This window comes from Rousettus aegyptiacus, unplaced genomic scaffold (assembly GCF_014176215.1).
Source record: "Rousettus aegyptiacus isolate mRouAeg1 unplaced genomic scaffold, mRouAeg1.p scaffold_m13_p_17, whole genome shotgun sequence".
In the NCBI taxonomy this organism is placed as follows: Eukaryota; Metazoa; Chordata; class Mammalia; order Chiroptera; family Pteropodidae; genus Rousettus; species Rousettus aegyptiacus.
In genome coordinates, this window is record NW_023416292.1 from 9055736 (window position 1) to 9081242 (window position 25507).

General features: G+C 49.2%; 1 protein-coding gene across 1 annotated transcript; it reads right to left on the minus strand.

Annotated features, from left to right (window-relative positions):
• Positions 1–11668: 11668 nt before the first annotated feature.
• BATF3 (basic leucine zipper ATF-like transcription factor 3) lies at positions 11669–23159 on the minus strand. The gene is made up of 3 exons (XM_016166540.1): positions 23071–23159; positions 20338–20442; positions 11669–12295 (listed from the first exon to the last, which is right to left on the minus strand). Exons 1-3 carry the CDS (start codon positions 23146–23148, stop codon positions 12110–12112), a joined length of 369 nt encoding a protein of 122 aa, XP_016022026.1. The 5' UTR covers positions 23149–23159; the 3' UTR covers positions 11669–12109.
• Positions 23160–25507: the final 2348 nt, after the last annotated feature.

Consider the following 25507-nt stretch of genomic DNA (forward strand, 5'->3'; position numbering starts at 1 on the left):
TTCTGTGAGCAAGCAGATGAAAGCTTGCCTTCCGAGCCTCCAGCTGACAGACCAGAGGAAGTCAAGGGGCTGTGGCACTGGCACTGACTTAAGACAACTCACACCGACTGCTGCCCAGGAAAACTCGCATCGTTTTCACTGGACAAACCCTGAGCCCGCAGGATGAACACAGGCAGCAGCCACACAATGTCACTCCCTTAAAGCCGCGCTCCAGTATTTCTGTCCTCCTCAGCATTTCCCAGGCTGAAGTCACACACCAGTTTGCTGTGTCTCCCAGACTGCAGGGGACATGTACGAAGCCCTTGGTGTTACCTGCCGAATTCCCCTTTTTTGACCTGAGGGCGTGGAGGCAGCCCTCACAAATCCCTCTCAATCTCTTCTCTCTCCGCCCTCTCATGCCCTCAGTGTATCTGTGAGGTTCCAATAGTCGTGCGATCAACTTTCAGTTATTTTTGTGGTAAGTTTTGCATACAGTCTAGAACTTTCTTTGGAATGTAGCATCTCCTATAACTTAGTAGCTGAGTCAAAACTTCAGCATCACCTCTTATGGTATGTGTAATAGGAAAAAAAACCTGGGAAAACCCGAAGTGTTTATCAATATTGGTTCAGTAAATTATAGAATATCCATTTATGGGATATTATTCAGTGGTTAAAAATACAAAGCCTGTCTCAATGTGTGAACTTGAGTGGTATGCAAGACGTTTCATGTAAAAATGCAAGTATCTAATATTGTCTTACTTGTGTCTAAAGGGAGAGAGAAAGATGTTCACATACATGTCTTTATTGTGCGTGGGGTATTTCTGGATGTACGTGTTAGATACTGGATTGCCCATTGCTTCTAAGTAAGGGATCTTGAAGGATAGATTTGTGGGGGTAGACTTTGTTCTCACTGTATATTATTTGGTATTTCTTCATTTTTTTTTACTATGAGTATGTATTACATTTTAATTTCCAAATGGTGATTATAAAAATTAATGTAGCCACATGGAAAATTTTATGATGTAATATTAAGTGAATAAAGCAAGATCCAAATCATTATGTACATTATGATTTCAATCATGTCAAAATAAGCAAATAAAAGGTGACTTGATGGAAATTTACAAAACTTAAGAGTGGTTTTGTTATAGTGCCGGGATTTTCCATACTTACAAAATTAACTTTATTGAGGTATATAGTTTATATATGAAAATACAAGTGGATGAATTTTGACAGATTTATTCCCCCGTATAGCCATCACCACAATCAAGTTGCAGGACATTTCTATTATCCCCCAAAGTTTCTCTTTACCCCATCTCATTCAGGCCTGGCTTGCAATCGATAATGTGTTTCCTGTCACTATAAATCAGATTTGGCTTTTTTAGAGTTGCATATAAACGGAATCATAAAATATGTACTGTTTCTGTTTCCTGGCCTTTTTGCCGTAATGTTTGTATCCATCCTCCCCTTCTTTTTAGTCAATTGTGGGCCATGTACTTAGCTAAAAGATTTCTCCTCCCAGCCTTCCTTGCAATTAGATGTGGCCATACGATAAAATGATGGCCAAAGAAACACAATTAGAAGGGTCATGTGAGAATTCTGAAAAAACCTTGTAGAAGTATGAGGCAGACACCCTTTTTCTTTTCTTCCCCTTTCTCTTGCTCATGGCCTGGCATGTGGACCTGATGAATGGAGCTCCAGCAGCATCTTGAAATATGGAATGACCTTGAAAGGATAAGTAGGAAAAGAAAATGAGCCTGAGTCTCTGATGACATAATAGAGCTGCCCGACCACCTTGACTCCCTTCCTTTCCGATTGCTTTTACATGAAATATATATGTATATGTATATATTTGCATGAAATATATGTATTTATGTATAAATATATATGTATATCTTGTTTAAACACAAATGTTTTGGGTTTTCCTGTTATTTGTAGTTGAAACTAATTCTAACCGCTACATGCATAGGCCTTTTGGAACTATATGATTTTTTAAAAAAATTATACATGTTTGATTAAACTTTAATTTTAAAAATAAACCTATACATTAAAATCTGACAAAAACAGTTTAAAATCTGACAAAAACAGTTTAGTTTAGACACAGACCAATATGTGTCATGAATATAGATGCAAAAATTTTGACAAAGTTTCAGCAAACTGAAAGCAGCAATATGTAAAAAGAATAATATACCATGACCAAATGGGGTTTCTCCCAGCAATGAAAGGTTTACTCATTCAAAAAGCAATTAATCTAATTGACCACATTAACAGAATACAGGGTTAAAAATCACATAATCAGTTCAATAGGTGCAAAATAAAGCATTTGAAAAAACTTTTAATTCCTTCATGATAAAAACTCCCAGTGAATTCAGAATAGAAGTCAACTTATTCAACTTGGTAAAGGGAAATTATATTCTGAAAAAAAAATTACCACTAACAACATATTTAATGGTAAAACAAACAAACAAACAAAAAACAACCACAACTGAATTCTGTCCCTTAAGATAGGAAAAAAACAATTAAACAATGACTGCTGTCAACACATTTATTAAATATCATGCTGGAACCCTTAGCCAATGTGTAAAGCAATAAAAGAAATAAAAGGCACAAATTTTGAAAAGGAAAAAGCGAAAACCTCTCTATTTACAGGCAATATGATTGCAACACAGAAAATCCCAAGGAATATAAAATAAACCCAGCCTGCCTAGAACTGATAAGTGAATTTAGCAAGAATAAAGAACATAAGGCCAATACAACCTATATATCAGCAACAAATAATTGGAAAATTATAATCTTATAAATCCCGTTTGTAATAACATCAGAAAGAATAAGATACTTAGCAACAGATGTAATGAAAGATGTGTGAGACCTCTCCAGTGAACATTACAAAACACTGAATGTATAAAAACATTATACTAGCTGAGGGAAACTAAAGAATATTTAAGTAAATGGATAGATATATCACATTAATGCACTGGAAGTTTCAATATTATCAAGATGTCAGTTCTTCCCAAACTTATCTTTAGGTTCAATGCAATTCTATCTGAATATAGCTGTATTTTTTGACTTTGACGAGGTGATTCTAGGTTTATACAGAATTTAAAAAATAATTCAGTGAATCTAAAATAAAATAAACTAAGACCAAGACGATGACAGAGACACATAGGAAGCTCTATAACAGCATAGAAAAAGGAAGAATAGTTCTCACTAGGTAACTCAGAGGAGGTTGTTCAAAGGAGATGCCATTTGAACTGGGAGTTGAAAGATGATTACGTACTTGCCAGACAGAGATATTCATGAAGAGCATTGACTTACTTAAGTTTTGCTGATCGTAAGAAACTAAAACTCATCCCATTTAGTCAAGTGGTGGCATTGCATGCAGCACTGTTCAGGAGATAAAGTCTCACTGAAATCCTCTGTGAGATCTCACAGATTCTGGGCTTGGAGGGGAGTGCCCTGGATATGAGGTTCCTCTCCTGGCCTCAGCAGCCAAAGTCCCTAATGGCATCTCTTGTCTATGTCCAAACTCTTACCATATGCTTTATTCTCTCTGTTCTTTCAGATATGAAATTGGAAGGGTAGGTTAGAACCAAATGATGAAAGACTGTTTGGCCAAGCAGGTTGGCCTTCATCATTGTAGCCACTGAAGATGTCTAAGCACTGAAGATTTTTAAGCAAGACAGAGAAATGATCAGATTTGACTTTGAGGCAGATAGATAATTCTGATGGTGTGTGGAGGGACCAGAGGCATGGGAAGAAGGTATTCCAAGTAAGAGATAATGAAGGTCAAAACCAATGGAACTATGTGAACGTAGGGATTGGTTTGTAGCAAAACACATCCTACCCTGGTCAAAAATGTTATCTCCCCTTATGAAACTGTAGAAAGGAGAGTAAAAGCATCTGCATTTTGAAAAAAAAAAAAAACCCTAGGTGATACTGGTTGAAAACTACTGGTTTAAACACAGTGACAACTATGGAAATAGAAAAACAAGAATAGATGGAAGACAAGGATGGATTTGGGGACCAACCGGACTTGGCGGAAGAACTCCAGGTAACTGCAATTCCTAGCTTGGGAAGCTGGGTGTGTAATGATTTCGTTTTTCAGGACTGGAGAAATACAGAGCAGAGTAGGTTTGCGTATGGGAGTGGGAATGAGAGATGCTGAGAGAAGAATTATGTCTACACAGACAGCTCAGGAATTCAGTCCCAGGGAGTGCATCCAGCAGGCAAAGAGTTAGAGATGGACTAACCCCTGCCAACCCTTTAGTTTTTACCACCATGGGGCAGCCCCTGCTGGTGAGAAAGGTATTCTCTGGGCATTAATTAGTTGCTGCATCTTAGGGCTCTGAGCAAGAAAAAGCAATTTTCTCTATGAGTTTCTTTTCTTTCTTTTTTTTTTTTTTTGGTGGTGGTGATATGACTTAAAGTGGACTCTGTTAGCTCCTAGCCAACTGGCCTTTGGCTGAGAATTCTGGAAAAGATTTGACCAGCATATCAGCCAGGTTCCAGGATTCCGCTCTGATGGTTCTGCTGTGGAGCTTGTAATGAAGGAACAATTCACAGAGGTGTGGGCGAGATTAAGGGAACCAACCAAGGATGCTGAGGCCCCCAAGGATATCAGCAGTGGGTACTGTTCTCATCTAGGCCTGAAGGGGCAGAGGGAGAGGATGGTACCACTGGGAATGGTACCAGTGGAAATGAGCTGGGAAGGTGGGGGGGGGGTACGGGGGGGGACTGCACTAATCACTGAGGAAAGAAGCCACCGCCAGAACCGAGGCTGCAAATCAGGTAGGGACAGGTAAGAAACACCCTGCTGACCTCTCCTCCCTTTCTCCCTCTAGTTCCCTCTGGTGGCTCCCATTGGCTAATGCCAACTGGATACCAGCCATCAGAGGAACAGGGGGCAGGGTCCATAGGGGTTAGCCTCGCAACACAGAGAGAGGCAGAGAACGGATCAGGTGTGTGGGTTTAAGGGGCAAGTGAGATACATAAGTGCAACCACATCCTTGAACACAGCCACTGTAAGGCGGTGACATGGGTGACTGGAATGGCAGAAAAGCCAACCACAGGAAGTCAAGATACTAGATTCCTGACAGGCCTAACCCTGATGCACACCGACCACCCCTGGGGGCTCATCGCTGGCATCTTCTCCCTTGACCATTTCAGCTGTAGGGTGAGTAAGCTGGATGAACCATGCGACCTCGTAAGCCTTCCAGTATGAGGTCCCTTGACTCTGCTGCCAGCCAGCTCCCACCCAGCACACACTGGGCTGGGCGCCGCCCTCACTGCTCCAGGCTCCCGGCCCCAGGCCGTAGGCTGCTGTGCTCGACAAAGGTCAGCGCTGGGGAATCCTGGACTGGCCAGCATCCGGGACTAGACCTGGAGCTCCTCTCTTCCAGCGAACCCCAGGACATGCAGACTTGACCAGGGACTTTCTTAAACGTATTTTTCACGGTGATGAGGTACATTCAAGAGGAAAGAAGAGCACATTCATTTCCAGAAAGCGGCAGCTCCGTAGCCCTGCCGCGCTGCTGCGCAGAGTCCTGGCGCCCCCCCCCACCCCCCTCGCTCAGTTCCTGATAACCAAAGATGAAACTTGAACAGCAAAAGGGAAGTCTCCGCTCTCCTACAGGGTATCAAATCCTTTTTCTAGACAGTTTCAGTTCTTAAAGACACAGGATTCCATATTTTCTCACCCAATGAGCTAGAAGGCAGAGAACCTTCGGTGACCACCAACCACACTTGCAGGGCCCCGGGGTGAAAGGCGAGTGCAGTGCAGAGCCTTTCCGACGCCCAGGTTTAAGGGGGGGGGGGTCTGGCTGAAATGCATCATCATCTTTCTCCTCGTTGCTGTAAAGAGCCGGTCTGGGTAAGCGCACAGATTTGCTCCGTCTGACCTGAGGCCCAGAGTGCCACTCGCGCTTTTACTTTTCTAGGTTCCTGCAGGAGTCAGGTGACTCGGAGATGCTGGCGACATCATTTTCGTTTGGAGGTAGGAAGATCTGCGCATGCCGGCTTCAGGGTCACTTCGAGGGTGGCCTCAGGAAGATGCCCGCTCTTTCGCCGTGCCCATAAAGTGTCCTAGGCCGCTGGAGAACACCGCCAAGGTGAAATGTGCCAGGATCTCTCCGCCTTCGAAACTTTTGTTGGCAAATACAAGTTCAGTTATGTGTTATTAGTCCTGTGGGCTCTATAGTTTATTAAAAAGAATGAAAGAGGGAAAAAAGAAAGACGAAGAAGAAAAGGTGGGTCCGGTGTTAGTTAAGGGTTTCCATGCATGTGAAAATACACAATAAAAAAAAAAAAAAGGCGAAGTTGACTACAGAGAAAGAAGGAAGAGAAATGTTCCCACAAAGATTCCATTCGGGCCCAAGAAGCTTCCTCGCCGAAGTCAGATACCGGAGTCAGATGCCAGAACAGGTGGATACAAGGTGCTACGGGAGTTTTCACTCAGGATCCATTCGTTTGTGTATGTGTTTATTTAAATGAGCAAAAATCACAGAATGGCATGTATGCTCTGAGAGCCAAAGGAAGCAGACAGAGCACCTTTTCAAATGTGTCAGGGATCGCAGAGGCTGCTGGGGAGAGTGATGTTTGGCCTGTGACGTAATGCGATGTTAGGAGTCGGAGGAAAGATGAGGAAGAGGAACGGCATGTACGAGGATCTAACTCAGGGTAACACAACCCAGGACGGAACAGGAGACGGGGCCCCAGGGACTCTGCTCCTTGGAGGTGACGCTCAGTGGCACTGCCTGGCTTTCTCCGTGTCCACGCGGGCTGAGCATCTGTCAACAACGCTAGGATCATTTAACCCTGTTTAAAAGAAACCTCAAAAAAGAGCCAAATCATGGCCGCTATTTGAATATGAAATGAGCAGGTGTTGAAATTTTTACTTACGAAAGATTAAATAAGATCATAAAGATTAAAGACTATTCGTCAATGAAAGAGCTGAGTAGTTACAACCAGTTCAAAAGAGAAGTCGAAGAACAGGCATATTTATAGATTTAGAATGTTGAAATGAATGTGCAAGTCGGGGCAAACTGGTTTTTCCAGAGAGAGGGAGGGTGGAAAGTAAATCGACCTTCTACGGACAGAGCATAATTTGTGTGTCTACAGCTACAAATTATTTCTCATTGTTATCGATTAGCTACAATTTACAGAGTTGTAAAATAGCCCAGAGACGCTGAAAAACTATAATTGGCATACCTGAGAGTGTCCTCTAAGCCGCTGGTCCCCAACCTTTTTGGCACCAGGGACTGGCACTCCTATGGGAATCTAAGGCCTGATGATCTGAGGTGGAGCTGAGGCGGTGATGCTGGCTCTGGAGAGCAGCTGCAGATACAGATGAAGCTTGGCTCGCTGTCTGCCACTCACCTCCTGCTGTGTGGCCCCGGGGTTTGGGGACCCCCTGTGACAGGCAACACATCCTTGAACTTTTTCCCTACAAGATCGTCCTATCAAATTTCATTCTTTTTCCCCTCCAGGCCAAGTATCTTCTGTGCACACGTGATAAGTAACCCCACACGAATATTAGAGACGTAAAGAGTAATGACTACAAAACAAATAAAAACATAATAAATTCACAACATTTAAAGAACATTGAAGAGAAAGAGTGAGGAGATGTGTTTCCTGTGTGTTTTTTGCCCCTTTATCATCGTCAACCTACTGTTGCTTTCAAGGCTATTGTTACAGGGCTTTTACGAAGCAACTTCACTGCTGATTTACGGGAATCCCTAATGTACAGTAGGCAAACTGACCCAGATGAAGAATTATAGGAGCAAAGGAAGTCGGTTAGGTTCAAGCTCTTAAATGGGGAAACAGCGATGAGAAATTCACGTCACAAATAAGGTAATATTAAGTGAATCGTGGAAGGTTGGAATGGGGGTGAGGGACTTAACGGAGATGATGGCTACAGAAGGAGTAGCCATTCAGTCACTCAAACAGGTATTTTCAGTGCTAGGCAGTGTGTTAAGCAACCGGGCATATGTGGATAAATAAAACAGGATCCCTGTCCTGTCGTTGTTTGGAACCGACGTAGGGGTGTTCCCTGACGCGACCAGATGGAGAAAATTGAGAGATTTTCTCTGCTCAAGCTGAGACAGATGTGGAGGTGAGATTTCAGAGGTCGCGTGATGGCCCGGCCCGGTCAGGTGTGTGCTGGGAGGAGGTGCGTCTTCCCTGGCCGGTCCTGCTCTTCTCCACACGCGCGCGATGAGTATACAACTGCTACCGTTTGAACAATAGTAATTACTTCGTGAGTAATAATCATTCCTATTCATGATTATTTCATTATGTCTAAATAAATATTCTATTATGTATTTTTATAAATAAACAGATTGGTTTACTGCAACAATAATTAAATAATTAATGGGAATGCGTATCTAATTACTAGTAAGTTTAGTAATGTTTAACGAATAATTGGCGAATTCGCTGCCACCGTCCGAGCACTGCCGTGAGGTGCATTTGCTGGTTCTTTCCATTCTTTAAACTCTGAATGCCGGCTGCTGCTGGTGCTTTTCAAACTCTCTCGCTCTCTCAATTTAGAAAAGTACTGCCTGGCGAGTGGAGCTCGCTGTGACATTTTGGAAGGTACTTTTCTGCCTTGCCTCCGGTCTACAGGAAGGCTTGCAGGGAAGCGTGGTGAAAACCAGGATGCTGCTCTGCAGGCCCCTGGGCGCCAGCACCCACGCCGGCCACAAACCAGTCGCCCTGGATTCACACTCAGAGCCGAGAGCAAGCTGGCGCCCTGCACGCAGAGGCTGAGGCGTTAAGAGAGTTCAAGAAGAGTCTCGATTAATGGGTGCATAAGTAACGTAGCCGATAATTAAGGGAAATTCAAGTAGTAGCGGGTTATTAAGGGAAATCAGGGAAGTTCCCAGCGTGCCTCTGGCCTTTCAGGATGGTGTCTTACAGCGCACGCACTGGACTCTCCCTCGCTTTCCCTCAGTGTTGTGGCCGGAATTCTGGGCTAGTGGCCTTTGGTCTGATCTGCGGTGACATTTTGGATCTTCTGAAGAATATTGTACAAGAAAAGGTCATGCTAGAACACCCAAAAGAGCAGGTGAGCTGTCTCCAGGGGCAGACTCTGCCCCGAACACAGCTCCAGATTTAGGACACAAGTTCTTCAAGCGTGCCACACTGGCACCTGCTGAACACAGACTTTCGGTGCGGACCGTGCTAATGGTGCTAATGGTGATGCTGTCGCTGGTGATGGTAGCGACCACATTGATCTCCTTTGTCTCAAATGGATCAGGGGAACAATGTCGTCGAGATGGTCAATTTCAAAATGGACAATCCTGGAACATTCCTTTGACTCCAAGCGCAGAGAAGTTTCCCGAGGTTTTGGCCTTGGCTAGCTCCACTCTCACACCCCAAGATATGTGGCATTATCAGGGGGGCTTCCAACAGCATTCCCTCTTGGGGATTCAGCATAACTTCCCCAGAAGCAGAGATGAATGCATTTAGTTCAGAGCTCAAGGATCCCCATCCCCGTCTTCCCTTCCTCCTTCTCTCTTCCTGCTCTTTCTCCTTCGCTTCCTTTCTCTCTCCTTCTTCCTCTGCATTCTTTCTTCCTGCAACCTGGCTTTCTGCTATGAGCCCTCTTGCTGTGGCATGGATGACGCTGTTAGGTCTTCCTGGACACAATGGGAGGGGAGCCAAGTCAGCGAGATGAGGGGCTGCCCCTTCTGTTCTCGCTCATGCTGGGTCAGAGCCGTCAGCCCTGGTAAGTCCACCAGGCTGTGGAATCCCTAGCATTGATGGGAAAGAAGAGAGGGGCTTTTGGGCCTCTCGCTTTCCTGTTCATCAGAGTCATCGTTCTCAACCAAGTTTGGAGCAAACACTGGGGACTGATTCAGTGACGGAAATCCCAGACTTCAAGGCTGGGCTGGGGGAAGGCAAGGGCGGGATTGCGGACAGGAAGTGGTGTGGTTGCGTGGGTGCGAAGGAAGGCTTCCTCCCTCTCTGACACTTTCTCAGCCTACCTCCCTTCCCCCAGCCCAACAAACAGCTACTCTGAGACTTGGTTCAGATGCCTTGCACAGGGCTTGGCACACAGCAGCAGTGTAAACAGAACCAAGCGAATCCTGTCCCCAGCAACTTGTCTACTTCCCTTGCTGCTCCTGGAATAATATAATAGTTTCTCAGATTCGTACAGAATCTCTACTTTCTCAGCGTCAGAGCTGGGGAGCTGAGACAGCCCATAATGTTAATGGGAGCTTGATAAAGATGTTCTTAGCAGCCAAGTAATTAGCTTTTCAGAATTACTGTTACATCTCCGGTTATCTTGGAAGGGACATGGTCCCAGCACCATGACTCACATCCTGGGCTACCCTAGTTTTGGTTCTCTGACTCCAAATTTACTGTTTTGACATCAAAAGTGGAGGCCTAGACAGGCCTACATGTGAGCTCCACCTCAGTGAATACATGGCTTAGGGAGGCGGCCCCTGTGTTCTGCAGCTAATTTGAATAAAGTTCTTGATAGCACATCAGGTGATCAGCACCCTGGAGCAAAGCAGCCAGATCTGGGGGATGATTAAGGAGACAGAACTGAAGGCCTTGGAGAAATAACATGTGATGTGAAGTGTGCTGGCCAGGTGGATGATGGAGCCCTTTGTGAAACAGATAAAAATAGATTGAGAAGCATGTTTGAAGGGAAAACAATGGGGCCGCGAGGACAGCTTTCAACACGTTGAGCGGGATATGCTTGTGAGATGTCCTCTCAGAGACACGTGATGGGCAGGTGCACATCCGGGTCTGCCTGCAGAAGAGAGCTGGGTTCTGGGTACAGATGGGGAGTTATCGGTATGGGGAGAGAGGATGACAGGCAGAGCAACTCCTTTATATTGAAAAGCAGATACGGGGGGTGGGGGGGAGAGAACGAGAGAGAGAGAGAGAGAGAGAGAGAGAGGAAGAAGCACAGGAGCCCATGTCTTAGGCTGGTGGGAAGGAAAGGAAGATCAAGCCTGAGATGTACGCATTACACTTGGCAATCCGAGCTTGCTGCAGACCTCCGAGTGCACAGTTTCAGGGAGGTGGTGGGAGCAAAGACTAGATCTTCCTTCTATGGCAGAGACTAAACGTCACCAAATCTAGTTCCTCCAGCCTGACCGTGAGGCTACATTTCATTTCCCGACCTCCCTTGTAGCTGGGCGAGGCTCTGGGATTGAGGTCTGGCCCACGAAGTGTGGGCAGAAAATGATGCACTACCACCTCCCAGATACAGTCCCCTTCCCACACCCCTCCATGGACCCCTCCTCTTGAGTCTCCCAGTCCGAGTAGAGGATCCGGGGGGACTCCAGTGCCTTGGGGTACAGAGAAGCTAAACAGAAGATTGGTCCCTGAATTACCATATGGAGTCAAGGGACCCAGGCCAGTGGGGCCGGCAGGCATGGACACCCTGGGGTAGCAGGAGATGGGGGCACAGCCAGCTGAACAGCAGTGACAGCGGGGGTCAGAGCAGCTCAGCCGTCAGGACAGCCAGTGGGGTCTGCAAGGCCCTTTGTGGCGGCAGGGAAGTCCCACTGGCTTGTGCTCTGCCACCTCCTAAGGGTGCCTCCCCACCTCACAGGGACGTGTCTGTGGGGGAGATGGCCAGGCCGGGCAGCCCCAGGAGCTTCAAAACACCATGAGGAGGCGGTCGGAGATGACCTCTTCAGGAAGAGGAAACATGCCATCTCTCAATTCCAGGAACTTGGCGAAAAGAGAGACGACAAACATCTTTATTATCCAAATTCTAGAGAAAACGATTCTGTATCACAGCAGAACATACTAACTGCCAAAGTGGATGTGACCTGACTCCTGAGGGTGGCCTCCCCGCCTGGGCAGGCTCCAGGCTTTGAGAATCCTGTGCCTGTGGGACATGGCCCAGAGCTCCATGGAGGATGCCTGGCAAGATGCCCGCCCTGCCTAGCATGGTTGTGGCTGTGAGGGAGATGACCAGGACAGGGAAGCAAGATCCATGAGCCACAAAACAACCCGAGGACACACAGGTGACCTCTTCAGGAAGAGGAAACAGTGGGGAGGCCTGGTCACGCATCGCCTTGTACCCAGATGCGGAAGGAAGGAACCTCCCTCCCAGGTGTCAAACAGACCGAGGCTCCTCGCTGGGCAGAGGCAGGACGGTCTGTGGGCTTCACCGGGGCAGGCAGCTGGCGATGGGGTCCGGCCGCGGCACCGGCACAAAGTTCATGGGGCACAGCAGCAGCGGGCACATCTTCTCGTGCTCCTTGAGCGCCTCGCTCAGGTGCTTCAGCTCCTCCGTCAGCTTCCCGATCTCCCTCCGCAGCACTGTGTTTTCCTGCTCCAGGCACTCATACTCCTGAGGAAGACAGAACGCGCACCATCATCCCTGAAAACGCCTCTTCCTCCGTCCTCCAGGCCGATCCAACCTGCCCCCAGACGCTCGCCGCCTTCCCACGAAATCGAAATCGGTCTCGTTAACCACGCCCCCTCCACCGCTCACATCGGTTTGTTCACTTGCTTAATGACCTTCTCCTCCTGCCAGGATGAAGGGGTCGTCCTTTGTTTGCCTAATCAACTTCACTGAGGTATAATTTACATAAAATAAACGCATCTGTTTTAAATGTATAATTCGGTGAGTCTTGACAAGTGTAAATACCTACAATGATCAAGACCTAGAACATTTCTGTCACGCCAGAAAGTTCCCTCGCACCCCTCCCCCACCCCGACTGCCCATCCGCTTTCGAAAGGTCCCTGTCGGGTTCACTGCTCTGGCTCCAGCGCCTGGAACAGTGCCTGGAACATAACAAATGTGTATCAAGTGCTGAGTAAATGAATGAGAATACCCCTTGCCTTGGCTTTGCTCCAACACTCATCTGTTAAATGTCCTCTACATCAGTTAACAGAGGCTTAGAACTGGAGGGGATCATAGAGACCCCTTGGCCCAATCCACACAGTGTAGAGACTTTCCCTCTAGGTCAGACAGCCAGCTGGTGCTGAGCACCCTCTCCTGCAAAGGACAGTCCTTGCCATTTCCGAACTGCTCTGTTAGAAAGCTCCTTTGCAGTGATCCGAAATCTCTCTCTCTTTTACATTCACCTATTGGGCTTGGTTCCACCTTATGGAACCACATAGAGTAAATTCAATACTTTTTCAACATCACAGTTCTTGAAACTTTAGGAGAGAGCCCCAGACCACTTCCCCTTAGGTATTCTCTAAGCTCAACTGTCTCAGGTCCTCTGAGTTCCTTGGGTTTTAGGACTCCTCAACCCTTTACCCTCCTGGAGTCCATCAGACACATGCTCCAATTTGCCAGGAACTCTGAGAAAATACGGTTCCCAAAATGCAGTGTGTATTTCCGGGCATGGCCTGACCATGCAGAGGGCAGATGCATGGAGGTGATTTGCTATGGGCTGGACCCGAGCCCACAGCCACCTCTCTCTGGGGATTCTCCCTAAGCTTGAGGAGAAGTGCAAGCTTCTTCTGCATCTGCTGCTTCTCTGTATGTGGAGGGCAACTGATGTTTTGGCGTTTAAGGATGGCCCCTACTGAAGTTCACCCTGTTCCCTTGGGCACCTTCTGGCCTAGCAAATCTTTCTGAATCTCGATTGTGTCCGCTCACGGGTTAGTGATACCACACTAATAAGCTGTCTATGAACGTGATAAGCAGGTCTTCCTTTTCTTCATCCAAGCCATTAATAAGTTCTAAAATACTTGGCCAATGGCATGACTACAGAGACCCTCTTATGGCTGACACTCTTATTTAAATCTTGCTGAAATGTGTTTTCAGTCATTTCTACAGTAAGGCTTTGTTGCACCATGCAAATCATTCATTTTCTGAGCAGGGGACCCAATCTTGTTGTCCATCACACATTTTCTCTTACTAGTGATTTTTTTTAAAACATCACCAAAAAAAGTATGATCTTCTTACAGGCCCTCAAGGCACATTCAGATTCTCAATTCTGCCCCTTTGCTAATGCTGTTCTCAACTGGACTGCCTTTTTCATTTTCTGTATAGGCCCAGCTCAAGCCCACCACCTCCAGGAAGGCTTCCCTGATAAAAGCACCTAATGGAAGCACATCTCTTATTATGAGTCTCATTCAGTCTTATATTATACTCAAGCTTACTTAAATAAGGTCTGTCTCCAAAGATCAGAAATACGTAGCACCTGAGGCCTCTGCTGCCCTCTCCTGTACCCCTTCCCAACAGGCGCCAGGACCAGCATTGATGAGCTCAGTGACCTCTCAGCCCTGTCTCCTTCTCTTACCCGCTCCATTCCCCCCACTCCCCTCTGGCCAGCTTCCTCCTTCTCAGAACAAGGGGCCTAGAGGGGCTGCATGAAGAGGCCATCTGAGCCATCCCACTGCCTCCTGCCTTTCCCAGGCAGGCTCCCGGCGCGGTCTGGAACACTCTCCCAAGCAGCGGGCCTCACTCCCTTTCCCCGCAGGCTGTCCTGGGTCAGCTGGGCGTCGCTAGTGCACTGGCCCCATTCTGCCTTCAGCCCTCCTCCACGCCTGCCACCCCCACCTCCTCATGCTCTCCTCTGGCTCCAGTCCTGGAGTCACAGTTCAGTCTAAAAACACAGCAATCGAGCCTTCCGTAGGCAAAGAGAGGGTCTGATGGGAGGGTGGGAGCAGAGGCCTAGGCATCGTGGGAAGCCTGCCTGCAGCAGAGGGGTGAGAAGCTGGAGCTCTGTGCTGTACACGTGCGCACGCGCGTGCACACGTGCACTCACACACACATTCACACACTCCAACCTACAACTGGAAATGCTCTTCACCTCCAAGTAAAATGGAGAATAGATCTAAATGATTTCAATGAGCTAACATTTTAATTAGTTCTCTTTCTGTGGCAGAATATTCCAAACCGACTTTGTATATTTACTGAATTTTGTGGCAAGATGCTTTGAGCTTCTGAGCTTTATTTCTGGAAGCCGTGAGGACTCGTGCTGCCTGAAGCCCAAACCCCAGCACAGACAGGCCGCCCAGCAGGCCCCTCGTCTGCCTTCTCTGCAGACTTTCTCTTCTGGGATTTAAGTTTTACTCATAAACATGCTGAGGGGCTTTTATCAAGCCGAGGGAATAGAAAAGAAAGAAGAAGTCAAAATCTCCTTCAGGTGAGACCAGTTCTACAAAAATAAAAGGAGGATCTGAGAGGGGAAGAAGAGGAGGTGAGAGAATACCGAGTGGAAACAAAAGGGAAAGAGTAAGGGTCGCTTCACACCGATTTCCTGGACTCCACGCACGGGAAACGGAAGCGAAGAACGTTAGACTCTTCGTTACTGCCAAAGAGACGATGGGTTTAGCTCGATGACTGCTGCTGAGTTTCGAATCCTTTGCCCTGGCAGGGTTTGAGGTGACTGTGCTGCCTTCCTGAGTGTTTGCTAGGACGCCGTCACAAACTCAGAGGTGGCAAAGTCACACTGCAAATCCTAGTTGTGCCTCAGAAATCAAGCTGTCTAGGGCAGCAGTTCTCAACTGGGGCGATTTGGGCACTTCCCAGGGGACATCTGGAGTGTCCGGAGGCAGTTCGAGTTGTCACAAATGGGGAACGGGTGCTGCTGCATCTAGTGGACAGAGGTCAGGGATGCTGCTTCATGTCCTGCAGTGCACAGGACAGCCCCCGCGACAAGGAATTATCCAGCCCCAAAAGTCGATAGTGCCCAGGTTGAGAAACCCTGGTCTGAGCATCCGTGCGAGGTTGATTGGGGAGTGAGGGGCTGTCTGAGATATTTAGGGTCCAGGGAAGGCATAGGGAAGGATCAGTCCTGGGAAAAAAAGACAATGTGGGTACCAGGGACCAGAGATGATGACTAAGGCCAGAAAGGCAATAAGGGGGAGGAAGAGGCCACCAGGAGGACTCAGCCACACGCAGACCCCATCTCACAAGTCAGAAAATGCAAACTCGGAGAGGCACAGTGACTTTTCCAAGCAGACTTGGGACCTGTCCCCTGACTTCGGGGTCAACTGCAACTCTCATGCAATGACAGCAATTCTGCTCTTGCTTGGCAGTGCCAGGGCCCAAATTTCCCCGTGGTGGTTACCAGCAGTAAAAGGCGGTAAGCTCAGGATTTGACAACAAGTCTATTCCCAAGCCTTAAGCTGATGCCCTTCCCAGCAGAAGAATGTGTCACTGGTAAGGGCTGCGTCATCATCAGTTTCTACCCAAGCAGGGACTGACATGAAGCATTCTCTTAGAACATGCAATGTCTGAAAGGAACGTGGCAACACATACCACAACTGTATTACTCAAGACATTTGTCCGTTTGTGATATTTGGGGCTCCTCAGGATGGCACCGCTGCCTTCCTTTTGTGACTCAAAATTCTTTCTCAGTCTTACACCTTTGGGTGCCTGGCTCTAACCAGTCTGACCCACTTCTGAGAGAAGTGTTTTTCGGCTTGTCTTGGGGGAGCTGGACTCTTCACTCGGGTTCCCAGTGTGAACCTGGACTCAGGCGTGTGCTGCACGTTCAGAGATGAATAGGGGTTGAAACCCCCATAAGAGGTGTAAGCGCCTTGCGGGGATGATCTGAGAAGCCACAGAGAACGTGGAGGCACACAGATACACATTAACAACTGCTGCTCATCACTGCATCCGACTTCCAGCAACCGCTGGCCTGAGGGGTGAGCCTGGCCTCTCTCTGGCTTGGCTGGCTCGGGCTCTCCCATTGCCCCACCCTCTGAGGAGGCCCTGCTTTGATGGACAGTCCTCTGGCTATGGCGATGGAGAACTGGAAGAGGAAGGGGGTGACCGAAAGACTTATATGAGCTGGAACTGGAGGAGGTGAGAGAGGTTTGAGAATAGTCGGGGTGAATAAGTGAGGGGGGCAGGAGAAAAGAGGGAATTTTAAACAAGTCTTGTCTTGTTCTAAATATTCCTTCATGGTCTTCGAGAAAGGCAAATAAAGATTTTGAGTTCTTTTGAGATCTTTAGCAATGCTACCCCACAGTCTGGGATAGAGGACTTCATGGGATAGAGACTTTGCTCAAACCTCCTCGGGGGGTAGCAGGTGGTCATTGTTATCAGGTGACGTTTTCTGCCCCTCGGTGTCTGCGCATGAGCTGGCCTCATTCGAGTTTGAGGAGAGGGTGTCCATGCACTGTGTCCTCTCTCACTTTCTCCATCCCAGATATGGCCTGGGAGCCCCAGGGGGGCTGAGGGTCTTCCTGCCATGGCCCACAGCAGTGTGCTAGGTGCTCTGGCCTCAACTCACTGGAGCACAGTAAGATTATTCTTCACCACATTTTTAACACCCACTCCCAATATGTAGTTTTTAAAAAGTTTAAAAATAGTCATTTTTTTTTCCATTGTTTACTATTGTTTTTACTATGTTGGCCAAATAGAACCTAGAGCCTCAGAACTGTGATGTCTTCCCCGGAAGGAGGCGAAGGAGCAACAGGGGAGGGGCAGTTCGCGTGGTGCCCTGCCGTTCAGAGACGATGTGCCTCTTCTTCTACAGAGGGACTAGATATTTTCACCTTCTGAGCCAGCCATCTGCTCCCTCACACCCTCTTGACACTTGTGTGTGGCTACGGAGGGTAAAGGTGTGGGCTCCAGCTTTGGGGTCTGCCTGCAGATGAAGCCACTGTCCTGGCCTCCACGACACTGTGTTTCTCAACAAAACTGGCCTTGCCGAGGTGATCTGCTGGTGGTGCATAGTCCTGATCCATCCCTCCAGTTCCACAGAGAAAGAGAAGGGCAGGCTCTTCCATGGAGGGGTTGGGTTTCAGATCGATCGGCCCCACTTCTAGAAAGGGCACCAGGCAGAACTGGTCATGTCTATGAAGACATAGGGACCCCAGAGAAGGGCCCTCCACCTACGGCTCTCAGAGGGGTCATGCGGGAGTAAACGCGGCACCACCCGTAAGTTTCTCAGGGATCTGGTTCATTTGGTCATTAAATCTAATGATGACAGAAATTGAGAGAGATCTGTCTGACTCTGTATTTCTGTTACCTTCTGGGATAGGCAGAATAATGGCCCCCCAAAGATGTTTATATCCAATCTCTGGAAACTGCGGGCATGTTACCTTACGTGGCAAAAGGGACTTTGCAACTATGATTAAGGATCTTAAACAGAGAGATTATCCTGGATTATGCAGGCGAACCCAATGGAATCGTGAGGATCCTTATAAGTGACAGAAAGAGCCAAGTGTCAGAGAAAGAGATGTGACTACAGACAAAGTGTCAGAGTCGTGCAGCATGAGAAAGACTCAGCTGGCCAGTGCCGGCTTTGAAAACAGAAGGGGATCACAAGCCAAGGAACACGGAAGCCTCTCAAAGCTGAAAACGGCAAGGAAACGGATCCAGAGCCTCGAGAAGGGATGCAGCCCTGTTGACACCTTCGTTTTAGCCCTGTGAGGCCCATTTCAGATGCCTGATCTCTAAAACTGTAAGATAATAAATTTGTGTTGTTTTAAGGCACCAAATTTGTCATAATTTGTTACACTGGCCATAGAAAACTAATATACTTTCCTTGGGAACTCCTTTGTTTCCCAAGAACAGGAAAGAGATCTTCCTCTCTCTGTGACCCAGTGACAATGCCTTGCCCACAGCAGTACTCAGCAAATATTTGCGGAATGAATCTACTTGACCTTGCTCCATGAGAGATCTCGTTCAAATCATTCAATCGCCTCTATACACATAATCACTCAGGATTTAAACTAGGTGTCCTTTTGTATGTGTGTGTGTGTGCTTTCTTTTTTTATATTAATGCACCCGGCTTGGACGGGAAATTTCTCAAGGAGAAGGGTCCTGGCTGTCAGATGGCACATGTGGTCTGAATATAGGGTCACGCACTGTAGGGACCCAATGGGCGTTATTGGGTAACATGAAGCTAGAACCAGGGTTGCTTCAAGAGCAAGGGAAAAGGAAGAGAAGAGGCATAGGGCATTGCAGCACTCATGTGGAAATTTCACAGAACGAATAAAGGCTAAGGACCCTCCCTGGCCCTAGGCTGAAGATCCTAGTCTCTCTCTGGGGTCCAGCTTTCCTTCTTCCAGGAAAGAATCTGACACTTATAACTTATGCCAGGCTGTGAGTGCGGAGAGGTGGGTCACTTCTCCCTGGAGTATGTGCATTCTAAATCCCTTCTCTATTCATTGTTAAAGGGTTTTCAGAGTTTGTCGTTCCTCCTCAAACATCTCAGAGTCTCCTCTGCTGTCAACGACCCCCAGACTGGTCTTGCTGAGACAATGGCAAGAAAGCATGGTGGGAGAGAGTTAAACTAAAAGCTGTAATTATTCCCACCAACGCTGTGCAAAGGCATGAGCTCGGCACAGTCACCAATCCTTGGACAGATCCTTGGATGCCTTTGAGGCCAGTTCCTGATACAGAGCAGTTCCCATGTCCTGGCTGTGAGATAATGTGGGATTATGCATAGGGGTCGAGGGAAATGGAAGAGTTTAGGATAAACCCCAGGTTCCTAATTTGGGTAATGGGAAAGATAGTTCTATTAGGTACAAATTGAAGACAGTGAGGAGAGAAAGTCTCAGGGTGAAAGGACCCTCTATTATAACTATGTTGAACCTGAGAAACTGTGTTGCCCCTGAGAAGCCTGCAGCGGACCTGTTTGTAAGCACTGACAATACCCGGTTAGGGCTGGAACAGAAGACTTGCCTGAAGTAATTGACGCTGGGAGAATAGATTTATAGATTAAATTTTCTAAGGTAAGAATTAAAAAAGGGCAGAGTCTGAAACCCTGGTCCACAACATTTAAGAAAACAGAGGTAGAAAATCTAACAAAGAAACAGAGGAAAAGTGGTTAAGAGGGTCAGCAGAAGTAGGAAATGTGGTCGTTTAGAAGCTAAAGACCTTAAAAGAAGGTTTAAGAAGGGGAGGGGCAGTGGTGTCAAATGTTCCAGAGAGGTCAGAGAAGATGAGACTAGAAAGAGGTCCCTGGATGGGACAATGCCAGGGCACTAGTGGTCTCAGTGGGAGCAGCTTCTGTAGGAAGTATGTGTGCATGTGCATGTGTGTGCGCGCATGTGTGTGTTGGGTGGGGGAGGGGCAGAAACAAAATCACAGAAGATTGAGGAATAAATGAGAACCGAGGCCATGGAGACAGCAGGTCTCTCTTTAAGGAGCAGGGAACTTAGAAAATGAAAGAAAAGAAATAAGCACTAACCTGAAAGGGAATTGGATCAAGAGTTGGCTTGTTTCATTTTGTTTTGTAATGAAAGAAACTTCACTGTGAGATGCAACCATTGGGTGAGGGAGAAATTAAGAGGCCAGTGAGCAAAGAATCAGCTCACTAGGCTAGAATGACGCAGCAGAATGAGACATGCTCGTGGTCAAATTGGTGATGACCAGGACGCGGCCCCAGGGCCACCACCACAGTGCAAGGACAGAGGACAGCTCCTCCCTGCGGCCCTCATGTGGCTCTGCCTCGACCACAGTCTCACCTCATGGAGTTTGTCAGCCTTCTGGGTCTGCTTCTTCCGACTTCTCTGAGCAGCCACTCGGTTTTTTTCTCTTCTTCGGACCTTTCTGTCATCATCCTCAGGGCTCTGGGGGAAAACATGCGGTCAGTAGCGATGTGGTGGCCCCTTACCTCACCCTTGCCTGATCTCTACTCAGCATTGCTCACGGCCTTCACCATTTTACTTGCAGTCACAGGAGTGCTTGTGGCTACATCAGTGGGGGTAACAGCAGCCCCTCCTTAAGGAGCACTCCCCATGTGCTACTGCACTTAGCGATTCATCCCCACGACGCCCCTGAGAAATGTGTGTTGTGACCACCATTTAAAATATGAGGAATAAGAAACTCAGAGAGGTTAAAGAACTTGCTTCAGGTACCACAGCTAGTAAGTGGGTGGATGGGAAGTGGAACTCAGGTCTGTTGGACTTCAGACCAACATTCATAAACCTCTACCCCACAGGGCGTGTGCCTGGAAGAGCTGTGGTGTCCGCGTCGCTCATCTGAGAATGGAAAAGGCAGAAGGCATCCGTTATCTGGAACTTGCTGTGTGCCAGGCCTTACACCACCATGCACGAACAGGTACTTCTGATTCTGTGTGCACATCATGACTACGCTCACGGCTCACTGCAACCACATCGCTCCACCAGCGCACCGAAGGGTCTTAAACACCGCTGACGATACGCTCCTTGGGACCGCTGTCGACTAACATTTTGTTTCACAGGTCAGAACACATCGGAAAGCAATTTTATGACGTGTCTCGAAAGCTCTTAGATATATGAGCTATCATCAAACTTAGTCAGATTCCCCAAAAGCTATCCTGCAACAGGCAGGCAGAAAAATGCACCTGCCATGATAAAAACATTTCCTTCAGTTATAGCAAACATGGAGAGGAGAGCAGCGTTTGCTTTCCAGAATCTGGGAGAAGATACCCAGGGGATAAGGGTGGGGAAAACATTACCTTTAAAGGGTTCAAAAGCCAAGAAGTTAGTGGGATACAAACATAGGGATGTTACTTAGTTATTAATGTTAACGGAAAGCAAATACTGATCACATAAAATGATGGATTTTTCCAGTTAGCATTTTATCTGGTCTTGTTTTCCAGATAAGACACATACGATCTCCCCAAGTTACTGTGGGTAAAGGCTTTTCAGAACATGCCAGAATGTAAGTCTGTAAAAGAAGAAGAAGAAATGGCCTATGCACAAATAGCATAATAAATAGAAGAGGCCTTGAGACAGTGCTTAAGGGAACAGACACGAGGTGTTAAAATGTAGTCCTTAAAGTCTTGGTAAACAGAAACAGAACGCCACGGGAGGAAAATGTGGTACAGAGGATGAAACTTTAGCTTTAGAAATACGCAGCTCCTGCTTTTGTCTCCTACTATCAATACCACCTTATCTTCTGAATTTCTGGTTTTCTCATTTCTCATAGGTGTGATTCATTCATCCTTTCAGTAGCGTTAACTCAGTACCTGCCATGTGCCAGGCACTGTCCTAGGCATGGGAGATCCGTCCCTGGAACAAACGGTCAGTGCTCTCTGCAGCCTAGTGCTTGGGGCTGGCACGAAATAAAGTAAGATTTTACCTTAAAGCTCCCAGCACACAGAATGCCCTCAATGACCTCTGTCAAGGTCGCTGCTTTTATATCAAGTCCCCCACTGTGCTTGTCTCCAAATCATGCTTCTTTGCTCTTCATAACCAGAAAGTCATGGAGGACAGTGAAGCCGCCCTGCAGCCTGCCCTCTGGGGGCCCACACTCTAAACTGGATTATCCCGTATCACATGGTCACGCCTGACAGTTCAGCAGAAACATTTATAAAGACAGGAAGAGGGGAGCAAAGTGTTGAGAGAGTTATATATTATTAATCACAAAAATCATGAGAGGTTGATATTATTATACGTGTTCATTTTACAGGCGGGGAAACGCAGGCTCGGAGAGGTTAATCGAGTTGCCCGAGGTCCAAACTCAGATCTGTGCGACGCTCTAGCATCCTGCCGTGACACTGTGTGCCAGGCACCGAAGCGAGAAGAGGGACATAACGACGGAAAGCCTCGGTCCTACAGCAGCTGGGTGGGGCGTCTCGTCCAGCAAGTCCCCACGGCGACCTTGTCTCAAGTGTCCTGAGCACGCAGTTGTAAATGTTGGGGGCGGGGGGCCAGCACAGAGCACTGGATTCGGGAGAGGGGTTTCCACCAGCGCGTGGTGTGGCGTCCACCCACTGCAGGCCCCCACCGCGCGCCCCCAGGCCGATCCGTCCGAGTTCCCCATTCTGCCGGCAGCCGGAGCGGGGTAGACGTTGGTAGTGCCTCGGCACGAAGTAGTTGCCACTCTGGGCTGAATGTCCCCTCTCCGCGCCCCGGTCCCCACTCCCTGGTCCGGGGGAGGGTCGTGCGCGCCAGCGGCGGGGTGGAGGCAGCAGCCGGGAGCGGACAGCGTGGCAACCCGCGCAGCGCGCGCCACACGTGCGAGGGGCTGCGGACGGCGCCACCCAGCCAGGCGTCGGCGGCCGCGGGTCGCGCCTCCTCGTCCTCGCCGGGCGCAGCCTGGTCACCGGCCCGGACGCCGCGGGTACCATGCGCGCACCCTGGGACCCCCCTCGTGCCCCTGCTCCCGCGTTCAGCGGCCGGCACCCCGGAACCCCAGCACCCACCGCCTCGTGCCCCCGGCGCCCGATCCCCGCATCCCTGTCGTCCTCCCCGAGCCCTCCAGTCCACTACCTGCGGCTGCGGCTGGTTCCCGGGAGCCGCGACGCTCCCCGGCAGGACGCTGCCGGCGGCCGCGAGCCCTTGCGACATGCCGGGCGCTCCTCGGCCCGGCCCGCGCGCCCGCGCAGCCTCGCGGGGCAGCGGCAGCGCGGCCCGCCGCGCCCTGCACGCGGGGCGCTGCCTACCGGCGCTGTCCCGCCGCCCGCATCCCCGCGCCGGCACCTGCCGGCCGCCGGCGCGCGCCCCGCCCCTCGGGCTTCCCGCTCTCCCGGCGCGTGCGGCGGCCGCGCGTCTCCCCGGCGTCCCCACCCCCAGCCCCTGCCTGCCGTCCCTCACGTCCCCGAGTCCGCCCCGCCCCCTCCTGCTCCCAACCCGCCTCGTTTCCTCCGCTCGCCGCACCTCGGGGTCCCAAATCCCACCCCTGTCGCAGCTTTCCGCTGGGGCCCCGCTCTTCGTGGAAGTCACGTGGTGGCTGCGAAACCCCAAGGGAACGCGAAGCCCACCCACAGAAGACGCCGGGGCGGGCGGGGGTCAGGGAGGCGCGGCGCACCCGTGGGGTCCGGCTGCTCTCGGGGAACTCAGAGTGAGAAATACAAGTGCGCGGTTTGGGGTTAGCGGTTTCTTCCCGGTCCCATCTCTGTATCTGCCTGCGCATCGGCCCCGCCCCCGGCGCATGGGTCACAAATAAGACTTCTTCCTTGGCTGCCTTAAAAAAAAAAAAAAAAACAGTCTCGGGGGACTTTCTCCGCGACGATCAGTCACCGGGGCGCCACTCTCACTCCTTCCGCAGCCCTCTGCACCCCACACGGGAGGCGCAGGCCCGCGGAGCGGACGGCCGGCTTCGCGGGGTCCACTGCGCGCCCCGAGGGCACGGGCGCCCCAGGGCCTTTCTGCTGGAGCACTTACTCCTCTTTTCAGGGGCCCCGCCCGGCAGCGGGAGAGGGCGAGGCGGGGTGGCCCGAGGGTGAATGACCCGTGGAGGGTGGAGAGGAGGAGGTCGGTCTGGAGGGAAGCAGTACCTGGAGACCTCTCTGAGAGCGAATCTGCCAAGGTGGACGTCGCCACTGATAGATTTGGGGAAATGCACCCCAGATCCTTTTACTTGCCCAAGATGAAAGTAACATCTTGTCTATGGGCCAAACAGAGTTTCCCACCACCGGCCTGCCAGTTAAAAGATGCAAAGTCAAGCAGTACCGTATATGGTCCCAGCAAAGAACAAAAACGAGAGGTTACGGGTTTGTGGTCTGCATGCTCTGAGCACCGCGAGAGAAGGATAACCGCGACCCTGAGTGGGCAGGTGGGAACCGGGACTAGGGGCTCAGACGTGCCTCCCCGGTGTGGTCGTTTCGGGTTTCAGGCTAGTGGGCAGCAGCCGGGGACTGGCTCTTCTGATGACGCCCAGTCGAGCGCACGTGGCTCTCCGCCAGGATTTAAGACCCTTAGAAGAGCTGTAAGACGGAGCTTGTGGGAACTTGGCTTGTGGGAACTTGACGGAGTGGAGCATCATGGCCGTGTGGGCAGAGGCTTCCACCCACTGTGCAGAGGGCGGAGGGGCGGCCGCGGGCGGTTCAGAGAGTAGGCGCAACCCTTTGCAGTGACAGTGCGTACCCCACGCCATCCACGCTGCACAGCGGAGCCATCTCGATTCGGTTATCTGCCTAGATTTATCTTCTCATCTCCCTTTGATCATTACTCGACAGAACTCGTGGTCGCCCCAGGGCTATCACTTGGCTTCCCACACAGGCACGCCCAACGTGCCTAGCTAGCACAGCGCTCCACACACGAGGGCTCAGGTCAACGAGAGCCCTCAATCTCGGAAACTTAAAAGGACGCTAAGAAGATAGAAAGACCTCTGGGTCGAGTGGCCTTTAATTTTCGGGAGCGCTTTCATTCCCCCAGTGTTTATGTTTATGAAGGGGAAAAGACAAGGTAAAAACAGCGGACGCTGAGGTGCAGTCCCGCACTTCATTCCGTTTATGCCACTTTTCTGTTTTTACAGAGCAACGCCATGTTCTAAGTCCTTCGGGGCTGCCCCTTTTACCTCCATCTCACAGAACCTGGAACTGTACCCCAGCACCCAAGAACTCTCCATAGGGCATGGGCCTACCATCTCACTTATTCGAGGCGTCCTTCACACATATTTAAAGAAGGGGTCCAGGAACTGATCAGTTTGACCTATCATACATCAGAATGAATGGATTAATTAATTAGATGTAGAAAATACAATTAGGAAGGTAAAGCAGAATTGAATCCTTTATTAAAGCCCTGAGATGAGGCCATAGAGAGAATTTTCTGAGACGACATGTAATAGAAGTCACACTGGAAAGATCTGAACCATAGAACAATGTTAAATTGCTTTAGATGACAGTATGACCAAAAATTAAAAACAAGCAGATGGGGGCAACAGTCACAGTAAATATGATCGAGGCTTAAAATCTCTAATATATAC

Bases quoted from the DNA above. Each gene is read 5' to 3' on its own strand.
- BATF3 (XM_016166540.1), bottom strand. From the start codon at position 23,148: ATGTCGCAAGGGCTCGCGGCCGCCGGCAGCGTCCTGCCGGGGAGCGTC. The intron at 20,443-23,070 runs GTAGTGGACTGG...GTTTTCCCCCAG, and splicing joins GGAACCAGCCGCAGCCGCAG to AGCCCTGAGGATGATGACAG. The intron at 12,296-20,337 runs GTGAGACTGTGG...TGTCTTCCTCAG, and splicing joins AGGCTGACAAACTCCATGAG to GAGTATGAGTGCCTGGAGCA.